Below are 17678 nucleotides of genomic sequence, written 5' to 3'. Positions count from 1 at the left end.
TAGCATTGCCCTTGTTGATAATCTTTATGAACATGAGGTTTGAAAGATGGCTTGGATAGGGAACTGATGGCAGTCTCTGTACCTGGGCAGGCTCTGCTCGATCTTTTGGTTGTACTAAACTCCATTACTGGTCTTTCTCTAACTGTCTTCCTGATGTCAGGCTCCCAGTCTGATCTCTGGAGCAGCCCTCGCTCTCGGCTTCTGTACATTGCTCTCAAATACTGAAGTGCCACTGTAGTAGTATCTTGCTTAAACTTGTTACACTTATAGACCAGGAAATGCTAACACCTAACGGTGGTAATTCAGGGCGTGACTAAAGTAGCGATACTTCTAAAGCTGGCAGTATTTCAGTTTTCTTATTGTTTTATTATTGATCTCTTGCTCACTAACAATTCCAGTGATTTCTGCAATCCAGGATAACAGGCAGGGTAGGATGTTCTGGACACTGGGACAGTAGGGTCACTGGTCTGATTGTACCAATTGTTTGTGCTGATAACCAGCTTCTGGCCTTGTGATGCAAGTCTCTGTGTAGCCACCACACTCTTGCTGAATGCCATTTGTTCAGCTCCATATCCTGTGCCGTGCTTATTGCAGCAAATATTTAGTCATAATCTGGGAATGGAACCAAACCCCTTCTTGGGACTTAATGGATCCTATTTTTACATTTGCAGATGTTTCTTTCTTCACAGTACTCATGATGTTTAGAGACACTGCCATGTGTTTGTGTGCTGCCCAAGGGCTGCGTTGACTCTAATTGCAAATCTGTCTTCTTTTGTCTTCTGGCAGGTTTGACCCATCTGCATCCTTGGATTTCTTGTGGGCCTGTATTCACATTCCTCGGATCTGGCAGGGAAGGGACCAAAGAACTCCTCAGGTAGTGGTTCAGTTCTTCCAGGAATCCTCTCTGGAAGGAGTGAGAGGCGATGCTTTCACAATGCCTTTTTTTTCCGTGGCCCAAGAGGTGGCTGGAGTGATGCAGGTGCAGCATGCCAAGTTTGCTGCATGTACCTCAGCTGGTTGCTTAGCTGCTCTGCTGTGCTGTGTTACATATTACAGTGGCAATTCTGAGTCCAGAAAGCTGATATGAACACACGTAAGTCTGCCCACTTGGCATTTCCTCTGCAGCTCCTGCAGCAGTTGCCACCATATCTGTTAAACATCTAGGCACAAGGCTACAGTGGTGAGCAAGCTAAAACCAAGTGTGGGATAATTCCCGTTTCACCAAGAAACAGGGATTGCGTCTCTTCTCGACAGAGGAATTTCTTTGGTTTGGTGACTGAATTGTGGTTTTTGTTCCATCACACACATGCAGAGTTGGAAGTAAATGAATTCAGAAGTAGAAGAGGGATAAAGAGACTTCATCTGGGGCTGTGATGCATGCTTGCGGAGCTCTAGATATGGGGGAGTTCTTAAGTCTAGGCCTAAGACATGTTCTGTTCCAGTTGGGGAAAGTGTGACTAGAAGGAATTAAGGATCTAGGGATTCAGCCTGGATTCATTTTGGGTGTTCTCTTGCATTACAGAAGCGCCGTGAGGAATTTGTCCTCCACCTAAAGGCATCAGAATTGATCAGCATGGTGGAGCTGATCCTGGCTGAAGCAGAAACCAGATACCAGAACACGGAAGAGGCCTCCTGCACGCTCATCCAGTCTCGACTGCCTTTGTTGCTCAGTTGTTCTCATGGGGACCTTGAGAGCATCAAAAAAGTAACGGAGTATCTGACCAGCTGCATCCAGCAGTGGGGAAGCAGGTGGGGTTGCAAATGGGGAGCACTGTCTGCCCTAATTGTATTTACTTGTCATTTTAAGCGGTACTTGGACCAGGAAGGTCACTTTTTAAAAGTGACATTTCAAGGCCCTTTTGCTTTTAGGACTTCAGGACAAAATGTTTGCCATGTTTTTTGATTTGTTTATTTTTGTTTGGTTTTGGTGCTTTTTTTTAGGCAATGGTTGGTTTTAATTACCAGTTCCTAACGTGGGATTTCTTGTCTACTCATCCCTTGAATCACTGCTCATAACGCATCCTGCTTCTGACCATTATGATTGCTCTCAAAGCTGAATGGAGACTAGATTGTTTCCTAACAGCTGTGTTAGCACTGAGGGAAGACCAGGAAGAATGGTGTGTTTGTGGCAGTGAAACAAACTGACCTACTCCTAACCTCACTTATGGTGGTGTTAGAAAAGGCACTGAGCAATCCCAGTTGCCATTGCATTGTACTGCGTCCCGGTACAGACGGTGCCAGGGACCTATGGAGGGCAGGTGTGGAGAGAACAGGCTGCCTAGTGTGAGTAGTTGTGCTTCTGACTACGTTTCCAGTTGGGATGGGGATGACCACGAGTACCATGTGCAGGAACTCTCCGCTGGAGATGCAAGCAGAGCTGTCTTGTCCTGTGCCCCTTTGTAACTGGAGTTTTCTAACTCCAAACGGCCCAATGATGGATCCCTGTAGACTGTGAATGATTTGAATAGTTCAAAAGAAGCAACGACTGAATAAACACTGCTTCAGATTAGCAGTGGCTGCTCTTTTGTATTTTTGCCGTACGCAGGAAGGCTGTTACTAATCTGAGGGGTCTGGGATGTTTGCTGGTTGAACGTAGTAACGAGTGGCTGACCTCTCCCTTTTTCCTTCAGCTCTGTGGGAAAATGCTGCCAGGACCTTCTGCTTCAGATATACCTGCAACTACCCGAGCTCCTTGTGCCTCTGCCTGAGATGCTTCTCACCAGTGAAGGAGCCAGAGATAGCAGCACTTGCAAGGTAAAATTAGAGGCATAGGAAAGCCCCTTTTCAGTTGTGCACCCAGAGTGGATGCTACCTTGTTGCCCAGTCTAAAAGGAGAGGACTGGCAAAAGCTTCCTTGGTCACTTTGGTTGCTTTACATTGCTCTTCTGTTGTCCCTTCCCTACCTGCGCTCTCAGAAGCAGAGAGTTCAGTTGTGATTTATTTTGCAATGTCCTTCTATAAAATAATATAAGCTCCACAAGCTTCTGTGTGCCAAAGGCTTCTATAAAGAACAAGTGTGCAGGCGTCTGATCCTGCTTTGATGTCTGTAGGGACTGTGGACTTCAGATCCTGTGCCAGCTGGAACGTTCCATCTGCAATGTTGCATCTGCTCGCATATTCTACCTGAAAATAATTTTTTTAACCCCCTCTGCAGCTGGAAAGGAATTAGGAAATACTGCTGAAGAGCCAGGGGCTTCACTGTGCTTTAAACTTCTTAACTGTTTACTTTTCTTCTAGCTCGATGCCCTGGTTCACAGATTCATTAACCTCCTCGCAGACACCAGTGATTCCAAGTCATCAGAAAGCCGCGTGTGGGATGCCAATATGGCCTGCAGGAAGCTAGCTGTGGCTCACCCCATCCTACTTCTAAGGTACCGCTCTCCCCTCTGACCCTCTGCGTGGCTGGCGTTCATTGAAAAGCACCCACCCTTGTCCTAGAAGGGGCGCAAACTTGCAGTAATTGTGATGATTGTGACAGAATCCACATTCACGTACAAAAGTCAAGAAAAAGGGCAGCAAAGTCATGTCTCTTTACAATGAGGCAGCACCTCGTTTGGCTCTGTGGAAGTCCAGAAACAGTCCTGTTGGAGTTGGAGACTAGAGAACAGAATGTGGGTGGTAAATGGGGCTTTGCTGATTCTATGGATACAGGGATCAAATCCAGAACCCTGGCACAGGCTAAGGGACGCTTTCTTCCAGGAACTGAGGTGTAACAGCATATAACTGTTTTTAGGAAGAGGGTAGATATGGATTTTTTTCTGTTTGGCATTTCAGGCACTTGCCAATGATTGCAGCACTGCTGCACGGCCGTGTTCACCTCAATTTCCAGGAGTTCAGGCAGCAGAACCACTTGACCTTCTTCATCCACGTCCTGGGGATCCTGGAGCTGCTCCAGCCGCAGGTCTTCCAGAACGAGCACCAGGCGGCACTATGGGACTGTCTGCTGTCCTTCATCCGTCTGCTCCTGGTAGGACAGTCCCTGCTCCCCCTCCACACACGGGCTGCCAGCCACCAGAGGGAGAAGCTCACCAAACATGGGGCCAGCCCCGCCTGTTTGAAGGGAAAACCTTCATGTATCTAAGATCAGAAAAATGTATCAAGTACCTTGGAGAGTTTAAAGAGGAGGCAGGAGATCAAGAAGCTACTCCCTGGTCCCCAGAGGTGCAGGGTGGGGCAGTGCATCGCTGCTTTTTTTCTTAACTCTCATCTTCTTGGTCCTTTCTCAGAACTACAGAAAATCCTCACGGCACCTGGCTGCCTTCATCAGCAAGTTTGTCCAGTTTATCCACAAGTACATCACATGCAATGCCCAGGCAGCTGTCTCCTTCTTGCAGAAGCACTCGGATCCACTCCAGTAAGTTTCCTAACTCCAGCTAGCCCATGGTTAGCTCATGGAGAACTTGTGCAGTCAGACTGCTGTGAGCTAATCAGATGGAAGACAGCAAGAGGATGTGACAAAATAGCTATTAATATGGCACATTTTCACCCTTAGCTCCCTTAAGTCTCTGTTGAGATGAGCAGCATATCCCTTATTATAGGTGAAAACTGAGGCTAAAGAAGTCAGATGATGTTTTCAGCTCGCATAATGGCCTGAATGTCCTATTGAGGCATTGTAATGCCCTGCAGTCATTTCCAGAGGGCCAGCAGGAGGGTCTTTTCCTCTGGTGGTGGCTGAAGGCTCCCACCTGCAGATACGGGGAAAAATGCATTGGAGTTCCAGTTATGATGAAAGGAAAAATCTTGTTTCTGCTTCTGAGAAACTATTCCTTTAATTGTACATATATGTGCTGTTACTCGTCCTGGTGCCCTTATTGCTACTGAAAGCTAAACATGCCGTCTCTTCCGCCAGTGACCTGTCGTCAGACAACAGTGACCTAGCAATGTTGAAGTCCCTCCTGGCTGGGCTGAGTCTGCCTAGTAAGATTGGCATCTTGGACAGGGGCTCTGATGAAGAGAAGGATGGTGAGTCTGAGTCGGGGGAAGAGTTACTCCAGCTGGTGAACCCACAGTATGTTTTGGAGGACAGATGCTTTTATGGGCTGTATGCTGTGCTCATTCTTCTTGTAACAGCCCAACAGAAGGATGTTTAGAGTGGAGAATCACACTTGTATACTCAGCAGTTTGGAACTAGTATCTGGGATGGGTTAATTTGTTTTCCTGTCAGTGGTATGACTACTGGAGCAGAAGAACAGCTCGTAACAAGGGCAAGTGTCATTGTTGTGGATTTTGCCTTCCTCAGCCACACTCCAGGATTGACCTGTCAAGAGACCCTAAGGGTACATCCACTTCTCCACTGTTTTCTTTGCAACTTGCATGGGAAAACTATTCCCTATTAGAACAGCTTGGGAATGTTCCTTCTCTTTTCATCAGATGAGGGGTACCAGAAGTTCCAGTGAGGCCAGAGATAAATGTGAGAGCCAAGAATTGTGTTATAGTGTTGCTGGTCAGCTCATGATACATCCCAGTACTGACAGGGGACGCTGGACCTGTCTTCCTGTTAAAACTGCATAGCCTGTTAGAAGTGACCTGTTCGCTCTGTCTTTCCCCCAGATGAAGCAGCAGCTGGCTCTCTCCCCCTTGTCAGTGTGTCTCTCTTCACTCCTCTCACACCAGCTGAAATGGCCCCGTATATGAAGAGGCTCTCTAGAGGCCAGACGGTTGAGGGTAAGTGAGGACCTGCAGAGCTGTAGAAAGATGCAGGGCAAGTGCAGACAGATGCCAGTCCTGTTACTTATCTGTCAGCTACAGGCTAGTTTCCTGTTGCAGTCTTGGGTTTGGAAGTCTCCAGCAGTTAGGGTATGGTTTTTTTTTGGATGAACATGTCCATAGCCGCCTGTGATTCTGTGACAGAGGTTTCCTGTGGTGCTGTTATCACTTAGCTAAGCAGTGCTGCAACTGTCTCTGCTTTGGGGCTCTTTAAGGATCTTGTAAGTGCTCTGGGAGATAGTATGAGTAATTCAAGGAGCGCTGCAGTTCATGTCGAGCCAGGTCTGGAGTGCTGATAGGAATGCTATTTATTTTTAATGATATAAAAATATCAAACTGATGAGAAGCAGGATTTTTTTAGAAATCCCCAACTGACCTTCATGGAAGAAAAATGTGGCAACTTGGCATACAGGAACAACATGTGTCTTCTCCAAAGGTCTTCTGAAACCACAGGTGTCTGGTGTTCAGGCCTAAGTTGCGGTATTGGGGTGACAGTTTTCCATCCACACTAAAAACAGGGGGCAGAAATCCTGCCTGGACACTGTTTTTAAAAAGGCTTTCTATGAAGATCTTTCAGGTACAGAAGAAGGTGTTCACACCCTACTCCACATCTTTGCCCTGTGTAAGGCGTGACAGTGCTGGTGCCCTCTGCCTGGGCAGGCTGGGATGTGCTGATCTAGCACATGACCTACCGGTTCTCATTGTTTCTGAAGAACGCCTTTAGTACTGTAGCTCTGTGTGGAGGTGGGAAAACTTGACTGCTTGGGAGAGTGGATTTGTGGGGAAACAGAAAAAGATCTTCTGCTGGATCAGTGAATTTTAGTCACCCCTTTCAACCTGTGTCTTCCACCAGACATCCTGGAGGTGCTGACAGACATTGATGAGATGTCCAGGCGGAGGCCAGAAGTCCTCTCCTTTTTTGCTGTGAGTATTAGCGTCTCAGACTGCCACTGGAAGGAAGAGATTTTTTTCACCAGAGCCTGTGTTGCACAGCCAAAGTACCACCCTTCCTCTGCTTTTTGGGTGGTTGTTGCAGGATCTTAGGAGAAATTTATCTTCAGTTAGGCCTTCTGACAGCAGGCAGTATTTACTTCCCTGCCATCTTCTCTCCATTGCATACTGGGTCTGTCATCATCCACTTTAACTTCTCTTTGTGTCAGAGGAAAAATTAACCCTCTGTCCCCTTCCCAGTATTGGGGCAAGGAAAGAGCTCTGTCGAAAACAGTGGAGCCTAGGGAAAGCTCAGCTGGCCCAGGTGGAATAAGATTCCAGGAGGGTGCTTTAAAGTATTCGGAAACAGGATAATCCTTCTCACAGAGAGGGATTTCCTGGCTCAGCCAGTACCTGCTGGACGTGCGTTGGGCTGGATTGGTGCTGGAGGGGTAGCAATGCAAGTCTGAGGCATCTGTGCTCCCTGGATGGCCCTGTGATCCTAACTCGTGCATCGTCTCTCAGACAAACCTGCAGAAGCTGATGAGTTCATCAGAGGAGTCCTGCCGAAATCTGGCCTTTAGCCTGGCTTTGCGCTCCATTCAGAACAACCCCAGGTGAGGAGCACTGGAGCTTAGGCTGTCCCGAGTCACAGATGGGCACTGGCTGCCCATCTTGTATGCCTGTCGGCGGTGAGCTGGGCTGTATTGACACTGTCATGTTTTAATCCCAGCATTGCTGCAGACTTCCTTCCCACCTTCATGTACTGCCTTGGCAGCCGAGACTTTGAGGTGGTGCAGACAGCACTGAGGAACCTGCCTGAATACACCCTCCTTTGCCAAGGTAAGTTGATATCTGCCACCTTTGGTGCATGCTTGGCCTCACAAGGGTCAAAGCTGAGCTTCTGTGCTGGGAACAGCCCCACAGGGAAGTTGCCACGGGTCGGTGTTACCTAGACCAGGCCATCGAACACACAGGTGATCTGTGTCAATAGCAGCCTTGGCCTGAGTATCACAGGGGAGATTTGCCATATTGACAAGAGAGGCTTCCTTGAAGTAGATTTGCTCCCTTAGGATTTTCTCCGAGGTGTGATCCCTTACATGATCGCATACCCACGGAGCTATTAGAGGGTGGGTTGTGCCATGATCTTACAGAAGGAGAGCATTTCATTCACAGCGGCAAAGTTGTGCCTGTTGGTGGATTGCTCTTGCTTGTGTGTTGGAGCTCTTGGGTCAGTCCTCATGCTGTCCTTCCCTTTCACAGAGCACGCGGCAGTGTTACTGCACAGGGCCTTCCTGGTGGGGATGTATGGCCAGATCGACACCAGCTCGCAGATATCAGAGGCCTTGAAGGTTCTGCACATGGAGGCCATGATATGAACATGGGGCTCGGGGGCTCCACTTCCAGAGGAATTAATTTAACTGGACTCATCGGCTGCATTGAAGCCCTGTAAGAAGACAGTGTATTTCACCCCATGTGCTGGAATATCAGAGGTGATGTAGCAGGCCAAACTGCTGGAAGAGGAGAGTGTGCTGACTGAAGATCAGAAAGGGGCAAGGATCCATCTCTCTGGCTTAGAAGCCATTATTGCAGGAGAAAGATCTCTTGAACGTCGTGCCACTTCACAACAGGGACCATTTCTTTCATGGGGTCTTAGGGCAGTGGCTGTCGGTTTGTTGTTTGGTTTTTGTCTCTCCAAGAAGGCAGAGCTGCTGGGAGAGCAGAAGGGAGCGCTGGCCCTTGCACTTGAATTCTCTGCGTTCTCTCTATTGGAGGGAACATGCAGATCTGTGCAGGGTGAGAGACCACTTTGTTTTCTGAGGGTGGGTGTTTGGGTTTTTTTTTTCCTTTTTTAATTAAAATTGTCTTGTTTCTGTTGTGCCTTTCTCTGCTCTGTGCTGCCTTGGGCGTAGCTTGACATCCCCCTCTCCCTGTTCTTCAGCCTCTTGTTGTTCTAGACAAAGCATCTCTGGAAGGCCTGTCTCCGTGGCCAAATGCTCACAGAGCTATCTTGGCCTTTTGCAGAACATGCAGGAAATGGAGGAGGTTTAGAAGGGTCAATGGGATATAATGGATGCATTTGGTCAGCACCAGCTGCTGACAGGACAACTTTTAAGAGGTTCCTTGGAAAACTTTTCTTTAAAAAAAAAAATAAACCAAACTTCTTGGTACATCTGCAAACATCCCAGCAGCTGGCCACTGTCACAGTGGAGTCTTCGAACAAGCAGCTGGGTTTCTTCTTTGGGATCCGCCAGTTCCTCCCTGTGACTCTTGTGACCACTGCTCTCTGGTCCTTGTCTGTTGATAGGGGTGATGGCTTACTTGCCAGCTGTCGTTGGAGGACAGAAAAGCAGATGTCTGTCTTCCCTCTGCTCCAGAGGAATAACTGCCGCATATGCTCATTCTCCAGTCTCACTTAATTCTAGTCACCAGTTTGCTTTTGTGTCGTTTGTCTCTATTCCTCTGGCACTCCGCTTACTAGCAGAGAATCTTTGTAGCATTCTAAAGACAAAGATCCTGGAGGAATTTTATAGATAGCTGTAAATAAGTCTGTATCTCCTTCCTGGTGGCAGGGACAGTTGTGACCTCATGGGTGGCTGGGTGGAGAAATATTGTCCATTCTTGCAAATGAGGCGTGCCACAGCTGAGCACTTTTGCTAATGTGTCAAAATATGAATGAATGTCCGGCTGGCTTTGCAGAGGGGCAGAGGAGAGATCTGAACCTCCCATCAACTGTAAGTAGCCTTGCCTTTAAATAAAGAGATTAGAGCCATAGCTTAAGGATGTAACATGCTCTTTTCCTCAGCAGCATCTGCTTCGCATCCGGATACTGCTCAGTTTGTCAGAGCAGGGAGTTGGTTCTTTTGGTGCTTGTATGGGCCTACAGCAACGGGGAACTTGTGGGACTGGCTGGGAAAGGGCTTTTCACAGGACTGGGAATCAAGGAGAAAGGAGGATGTCTCAAGACCGTTACCACAGCAGACAGAGTCAGACAAGGTAGTGGTGCTTTGGTGAAGATCCTGCAGGTGGGGCTTTCCAGAAACCCCGCTCCAGGGCTGCAACTAGAAACCTTCATGGGCAAAACCAAATTGCGTGGTTGGCCCCGACTTCTGTTCTCTCTGTTGGACGATGCCTGCTATGGGCAGACCAGCTCCAGGAGACCTGGTTTGAGGGAGCTGGGGATGTTTGGATGTTGACAGAATTTTTTAATGATGTCTCACACCAGGACAGCCATGCTTCGCAGAGCAGTGGGAAGAGAGATGTGTGTGAGAAGGTGGAAGGAGCATCTCTTTATGAGCAGCAGCAGAAATCACCTTTAGGGAGCTCAGGAAACAAATTCAAAGGGAAGGAGAGTGGGTGGAAGTTATTCTGCAGAGCTGAGCCTTCCCTGAGGCTCAAGAAGCATCATCCATGATTTGTTGATATCTCTGCTGTATTGAAGTTCCCGCTATGCATTTGCTCTGCTACCACCCTCTGCTTGGACCCAGTGGAGCTGAGCAGGTTGCCCTGGCTTGGAACACTTCACTGAAGACAGGTCAGGGCTGAGAACAGGGCTCTCAAGGGGTGTGGGGCTGTGCAGAGACAGCTTGGGGCAGCAGCCCATCCCTCCTGTCTGCAAAGGCAGCCGTGACAGATCTAAAACAGTTAGTGACGGCGTTACTGATGCCCTGACACTTGCCCGCCTTTTACTCAGTGCTCTGTAACTTCCACCTCTGCCTGGCTGAGCACCTTCTCTCCTCTCGTTGCTGCTGAGCTGACGGTGTTGTCCTTCATGGGTCTGCCGGGCTCCTCCCAGGGGCTGGGGCCATCTCCTCTGTCTTCAAGGAGAGCTGGTGCCTTCTGAGAAGAGTGGTGAGGAGGTTTGCAGGGCTGTTCCTGGCCAGGCCCGTGAGGCCCCCGTGACTCACCCAGTGGAAATCACTGCTCCCATCTGCGTTCCAGACCACACGTCCCACAGTGGGGCAAAATTGCTGCTTAGACACTTCTCTATCACGATCTGCTGTAAGTCGAGATCTTCCCAGGAGACCCATGGGCTGCCAGGGCTTGTCTCTGAGGGAGTCCACCTGGGGACACACCTGAATGTGCTCAGCACTGACTCGTGGGGAGGCTTTTGGTCTGCTTGGATACACTGGGAATTCCATTCCAGCTCCAGGGGAGGCACAATGGGGAAGGGAAAACTGGCCGCGGACTTGTCTGGCATCCTGTGGCCTCTGTGCGTCAGCTGCCCTGCTTTGGAGGGTGCATGACTGGCGTTGGGCAGAGGTGGTAGAGGGCTGGGGAGCGAAGGGAGCCCAGGAGGAGCTGGGCAGTCCTGAAGCAGCCATGGGGCTGCAGGGCCCCTCTGCCAATCACCGGCTGGCAAGGATGGGGCAGGAATGCCTAACAGCTGAATCCAGACAGGGAGCAGGCCCCAGCATGCTGGGGTGGAGGTGGTGGCATAGTGCAGGCAGGCTGCAGCGGCAAAGCTGAGGCTTGGGAGAAGGGGGACATGACACCTCCTCACCCATGTTGCAATGGCCTTCGGGTTTGGTCCTCTCAAAGCCCAGCTGCTTCCCCACAGAGGTGGCCAGCTCCCACCTCCATACCCCACAAGCATCAGGGATCAAAAATCTCTTGCAGACACCAGGCATCTCTTGTGGTGGTTATTTCTCTCTGCTGCAAAGATCAAATGTTTTTATGACCCATGATCAAAATATCATGTTTTTATCACCCAGATGTGGCAGCTTCAGGAGATGGACACTCGTCCAGCATGAACATGATGGACCATTGCTGCCTTGGCTGGGCACAAGTGGGCATCTCTAACCAGACCATACCCTGTTGCTGCCAGGCCCGCTGTGGCTGGGAGCGTGGCCCCTCGCGTGTGCCGATGCCCCAGCGCAGGGGTGCAGGTGTTTGACCCAGCTCCCGGCAGGGCTGTGCATCCCAGGAACTGAGAGGGGTGTCCTGGAGCACCACGTGAGTTAGGCCGTGAGCAGGGCATGACTAACCAGGGAGGTGCCTGACTCAGTGGCAGCTGCCTCTGGGCATGCTTGATGCTGGGGAACTGGAAGAGTCCCAGCACTGAGCTCGGAAGAAAATCTGCCCGACCTGCTATGTCAACAGCAGAAATGCAGGGAAAGGTAAAGGGGTAACTGCTAAGAAATGGGATTTCATGGTTACAGGCACCGACATTTTGCCAGCCATTAGAAAAGAGGAAAGGCAGAGAAAGAAAAGCCTCCCTTTGCAAGGAGCAGCACGCAAGAGATCTTGTGCAAAAAAAGGGAGAGGAAAACTCCATCTCTGTTACTTATCATCTGTGTGTAGATTTCTAAATTTTTCTATTCCCGGGACTGCTCCCTGGGGCTCCACCATCCTCTTCCTCCAGCCAACCTCCTCTGCCCTCAATTAACTTCCTTCTGGCCATACCACAACTCAGGACGGTGATTCACGCTTAACTAGAGGAGTTGTTCGCTAAAAGCTAAAAATGGCAAGACTTGTTTTTTTTTTTGTTGGCTTTGGGTATGTAAAAGCCAGCCTCACACCAGCTAAGTAGCCTGACTTCTATAGGGGTAGGATTTGCCTAAGGTGAACTAATTTTTAAACTTCTTCATTGCCTCTACGTGTGTTTATATAATTTGGCCCTAAAGCAGCAGAATATAGAGCTTTCATTTTCCCCTCCTTTTAAATTCAAGAGACCTTAATATGTCTGCCTGTCCTGCATAGCTGGTGCTGTCTTGCCCTTGGCATTACCCTGTTTGCATGAACAGCATCTCTAACACAAGAAGACAGTGGGCAAAAGAACGTCAAGACCCCCAGCAACAATTAAAAAATTCATTAAGCTACATTAGGCCAGTCATTGCTGGGTAATTATTAAGCTGTAGGAATTGTTAATTGTCTTATTAGCATTAAACAATTATGCAAATAATGGAAAACATACCGTAAGAGTAATAAAATTACCTCCCTTCCTCTTTTTTTTTTTTTGTTAAACAATAATGAGATTTAAAATCTAAAATGATGCTTATGGCTTTGCTCTCCAGGGTTTATCGGGAACACCTCTGGAGAGGAGTGAGCCCTCTAAGGGCACTCAGCACAGGGCGAACAGGACATCCTGAACCACATCTACCACGAGTCGTCTTGCAGAGCTTTGTAGGGGCTGTCCCCCTGTTCTGCAGCCACCCAGGCAGCAACACAGGGATGTTGGCCAATGGCCTTGGACGACCACGCAGTGGTCACGCTGCTAGGTCAGGACTGGAGAGAGAGCGAGCTTGAATTTTGTACTATCATAGACTTCCTATGGGAGTCCCCATTCTCCCCCCAAACAACGCATGGGGTGCTTCAGGTTTGGTCTGGGTGAAAACAAGGCAATTCATAGTTTTTCACATCAGTTCAACGCAAAAGTGGAAAGTTCTGGCATTTAAAGTTACACTGTCGCAAGTATTTTATTACTATCAAGTTAGTAACCTGAGGTAAGAGCCGGCCTCTCTTCCGGGGCAGGTTCCAGCTGGATTTCGGAGGTCAGCAATAAGCCGAGGGCCGAGCACATGCCTTTGTGTTCCTGTGAAACGAGAACAAGACCTCGTTTACCCCCACCGCCCTGAAAATGTGACTTCACTTCTTCATGTCCACAAAGAGCCTGGAAGAGGCAAAGTGCTACTTTGCTTCAGCATGTTAACCTTGTTAATCACTAACAAGTATTATCAATTTTCCAGGCTTTAAACTCTGCTCCACTGATAAGACACAGCATTTCAAAGCAGCCAAGCCAGCTCCTGCTCCGGGGTGGGTCCTGCTCCCATGGTGATGCCACGATAGATGTGGGTCACCTCACCCAATCTTGTGATCCAAACAGGTTTTGACCAGCGAAACGCGCCTTCACTTTTGCTTTCTGATAAGAGTGGTGAAGTTTGCAGCTCCCCGAGGACCGGAGGGAGCGTTCTGCCATGGCAGTGCAAAGATCAGGAATCACCACCGCCTGTTTTGACTTTGTTGGAAGAGGAGGGGAGGTCACCTTCTGAAACAAACACCATCCCCAGTCCCCTTGGAGAGCTGCTTTTAGCTCTCTGGTGACCCACCAAGCAGCTGTTTATGGCCTTTTCATTTTTCCTTCTCATCTGGTGTGTAGGATGGAGCACGTGAGCAGTCTCTCGTCCTTGTTGCCTGGAAATATCTTTCTGACATCGACCTCTACCCTGTCCCTCACCTCACCGTTTTGGGAGGCAGGAAAGCCAGCAGGTCATCTTGCCAGTGGGCAGGAGGGACAACAAGGGAGAGAGACGTTTTTCTTTTTTGATGTGACATTGTGTTATAGCTGGGTGACAGGACACGCTTTGCTCTGATGCTCGCTGGTTTGGGTCCTTTGAGGTTTTAGGATAATGGATTTACTGTTTATGAGCTTCTCGGAGGTATGTGTCATGGAGAGATTTACCAGAGTGCCTCTTTCTGTTACCTCACATTTCACTTTCATCTCCTTTCAGTGGAAATTTCTGTTCAGACTTGCATTTTGTAATAACTTTTTTTTTGCTACTTTGCAGGTCAAACTAGCCAGACTCCGAGGAGAGGCGGGCATCACACAGAAGCGTTTCTGTGTGAGTAGCTGTGAAATTGTTGGGGCTTTCTTTTCCCTGGCTTGGGCCTTTCTGTCTCTGTGGAGTCAGCCTGGCTGCCTTCTGGGAAGACAGAGCTGATGAGGCATGTTACTGATGAGACGCATACTTTCTCCTTCTCATTTTGAATCCCTCAATTTAATACAAGCTGTTGGCACGGGAATGTATGAGAGCTCTTGACTACGACACACGCTTCCTATTGTTGGGAGTGAACAGTCCTGCATACAGCCTGCAGCAAAATTATGAAGTAGCTCAATTTGATCAGCTGATTTCCCACAATAGTTAAAAGATGTGGGTTTTGTATGATGTAACACTCATGAAAAAAAATCTGCATCACTTGATTCTCAGCTTCACGAGGCCCCACATTGTCTGATATAAGCGATCGACACTTTCCTCCCTTCCGCAAGTCTTCAAGCTAACAAACGTTGGTTGTTTTTCTTTGGGCTTTAGGGTGGTCCTAGTCACATATTTAACTTCTTTCTCTACTAACAGTAAAGTCCAGTCTGCTGCATACGGGAACCAGGATAAATTTAAGAGGTAATGGCAGAGGGTGATCCCCACTAGTCACAGTCATAGCAACTGTCAGGAAGCACTCGGCATTTCTCTGTTGCAGTTTGGTATCTAGGAAGAGAACTGAAAAGGACTGTGGAAGAGAAAGAAAAGGAGACGTGTCTGTAAGTAGAGAAAAATAAATCAGTCCATGTCTGTGGAGTGTTGTTCTCCAACAAGCTTCCAAACATGCCTCGGGAACAGATCTAGGGGAGCAGGCACTGCGCTTGCAGGATGGGCTCTGCTCCGTGAGCCAGCGGTGCATCACAAGAGGGAGATTTCACCCAGCAGCACTGGGAAAAGCTCAGTGAGTGCGGTCAAGGTCCACAAAACAGGATGAGGACATCTAAGGCTCTTCTAAGGAAAAGATGTAGAAGGGGAAAAATACAATCCAGAGTAAAGATTTGTAAGCATCATCACACAAGGAATGTCCTGGGAGAAGAGCGGTTGTGGGTAATGGGTAGGCAGCTGCGCAGGCAGCTCTGCTCCCTTCCTGCCCCGTTCCTCCCTCCAGTGCTTGTTAGTTTACCTGTTGGTGCATTAAAGGCTCATCATAGCTATAAACTCCTGCAGAGCTCCCCTTAATCACCAGCTAAGAACACTGCACAAGTCGCTGATGCCTGTATTTTGAAAAGCCATTATTGGGCCAGTAATAATACTATTACTGCATTAGCTAACTCATTCAGCAATGTCATTTTAATCACCTTAGCATATAACATGGACCTGATTCTTCCAGTGTAGCAAGGGCTGTACCTCCAACCTAACCCTCTCTCGGGGTGCACAGCTTGGAGTCAGCGACTAACAGCTGCTTCTTCTGGTCGCTGCAAGCCTGGACACCTTTCTGATATGATTGTCTTGGTCAAACACAGATGACCAGGCTCAGTGCAGGGGTGGACGAGGTGAAATGTAGTGCCCGAGAGTATTGACTGAAGTGTTTGGTCTCTCACAGTCAGATGTGTCCAGCTGGGGGAGGACCAGGTTGGGTTTTCTGTACTGTGGTTTTCCTCCTATTCCTGAAATTCTGCCTTTTTCCTCGTGTTCCCAGGACAGCCTGCTGCTTGGGTTTGTGTGCAGAGATCTCTCTTAGAGGTGTCTCACTTCTGGTGGAAGCCCAATAATATATACAGAAAATGGCAGCTGCTCTCTGGGTCCAGCCTGCCTTTCCGCTCTGTGGGTCTGTGTCCCCTGCCACCCAGCCCCAGCTGCCCCTTCCCAAAGCGCGGGGTAATGAGAAGGGACTAACCGCATTGATTCATTAACCGGGTTTGTTAGAAGACAGACTGTCGTGTTAAACAAATATATTTTTTAAAAAACTGAGTATCGTTCCCTGGGCTGTGCCCCATCTGGGCTATTAAATCTGAAAGGGGTAACTACAGCTGTGTCAAAGCTGAGCGCAGAGGCTGATGTTCACTATTTGTACTACTTGCAGTTGGCAACATCTCCATCTTCAACCACGTTTTCTTCTCCTGGTTTCCCAGTGCTGCACTATGTAGATTGCAAGCACGGCGGGGGGAAGCACACTGCTAAACAAAACAGTCTTTGGGACTTAGAAAAAGGAACCCTTCAACTGCATTTCCTAAACCCATCATGTGCCGTTTATTTCTTGCCAGCCCCTAAGTTACCTGATGACAGAGGATGGGAAAGGCTGCCCATCGTTAGCCAGCTGGCTTTTTGTAAATTATGCACATTTTATTAGTCTAATGAAAAGGTGGGGCGGAAACAAAGCAGGACAGCTCAGCTTTCAGGTCTCCAGCGCTGCAAGTTTCCAACTTGCAAGAAAGCAAGCACCTTTTTCGAGGAGAGGGGAAAAAAAAACAATGACTTTGAGTTAATCCAGCATTTCTTTTGACCGGTCCCTTGGTAGTCTGCTTAATTTTGAGTGCAGATGTTCATGCTTTCCTTCACAGAATACACCCAGCGCTCGGGAGCAGGCTCCCCGTGCCGTATTTCCTCCTTGCCACACCGTTCTTGTTACAGTTGTGCAGCAACATATGCTAAGGCCTTATTACAAGGGATTCCTATAAATGGCATAAAGGATTAATAATGTATTTATAACACAACTTTGTTTTAGTATAAAGTGATCTATAAATTTGTAATAAATGTTTTATAATGTTTTTGTAGCCTGTTATAAATGATAAATGGGAGACTATAGATGCCACATCAAATATTCATGCTGCATTGTGTGCATTATTATGCCGTTACTGTTCAGGAAACCATTAATAATAAAGTGAATGGAGATGTAAAAGTTGCTGACATGCCCAGCAAGCCATTTATAATGAAATGTATAATCCTTACCATAAAGTAAATACATTGGCCAGTGACTGTTGATGAAATGGAAACACACTGAATTATTTGTGAGGTATTTATATATTAATGTATATTATCCATATCATGTCATAGAAATGCCATTAATATATTATATGATATGTATTATTAATTATTTTTACCTAATTTATAGGCAGCTCTCAAAGCGTTACCTGGTCCCTTCGGCAGTTTTGTCAGCCGCAGGAGATCAGGTGAGTTACCTCAGGCCACGCGCCTGCGGCCGTTGGCGATGGCGGGCCTGCCCTGGCCGCGGCCACCCCGCAGCCCTCGTCCTGCCGCCCCGCTCCTCCTCTTCCTCCTCCTCCTCGGTGGGGACGGGGAGCTGAGGTGGCTGCGGGCGATGGCCGACAGCCGCTGGTCGCAGGCCGGGCAGACACCCTGCCATGGCCGGCCTCCCTCCGTCCCTGCCCGCGATGAGGCCTCTGGGCAGCCATGCTTCATCCTCCCTCCTCCTCCTCACGAAGGAAACGGGACTTTTTGTTGTGCGGGTGCAGAGGAGATTTCCTTTGTCCCCAGGGCGGAGGCCCAAGGCGTGGGATCCGCGTCGCCTCAGGGCCGTGGCGGGAGCAGCCCCCCCGGCCCCACACG

General features: G+C 48.6%; 1 protein-coding gene across 2 annotated transcripts in view; it reads left to right on the top strand.

Annotated features, from left to right (window-relative positions):
* The window catches only part of INTS1 (integrator complex subunit 1), a 29641-nt gene extending 21128 nt beyond the window's left edge, over positions 1-8513 (top strand). For both annotated transcript variants that reach the window (XM_075436316.1, XM_075436315.1), the window contains exons 36-47: positions 787-874; positions 1523-1749; positions 2631-2754; positions 3238-3371; positions 3775-3967; positions 4227-4354; positions 4850-4962; positions 5551-5664; positions 6560-6630; positions 7162-7253; positions 7370-7479; positions 7900-8513. In XM_075436316.1, coding sequence (XP_075292431.1) covers positions 787-874; positions 1523-1749; positions 2631-2754; positions 3238-3371; positions 3775-3967; positions 4227-4354; positions 4850-4962; positions 5551-5664; positions 6560-6630; positions 7162-7253; positions 7370-7479; positions 7900-8015 — 1510 coding nt within the window. In that variant the 3' untranslated portion in view covers positions 8016-8513. The remainder of the gene's footprint in view (positions 1-786; positions 875-1522; positions 1750-2630; positions 2755-3237; positions 3372-3774; positions 3968-4226; positions 4355-4849; positions 4963-5550; positions 5665-6559; positions 6631-7161; positions 7254-7369; positions 7480-7899) is intronic.
* The last annotated feature ends 9165 nt before the right edge of the window (positions 8514-17678 follow it).

This window comes from Opisthocomus hoazin, chromosome 15, assembly GCF_030867145.1.
Source record: "Opisthocomus hoazin isolate bOpiHoa1 chromosome 15, bOpiHoa1.hap1, whole genome shotgun sequence".
In the NCBI taxonomy this organism is placed as follows: Eukaryota; Metazoa; Chordata; class Aves; order Opisthocomiformes; family Opisthocomidae; genus Opisthocomus; species Opisthocomus hoazin.
The sequence above is the reverse complement of the archived record's forward strand: the minus strand, read 5'-3'. Positions and strand labels throughout refer to the sequence as shown.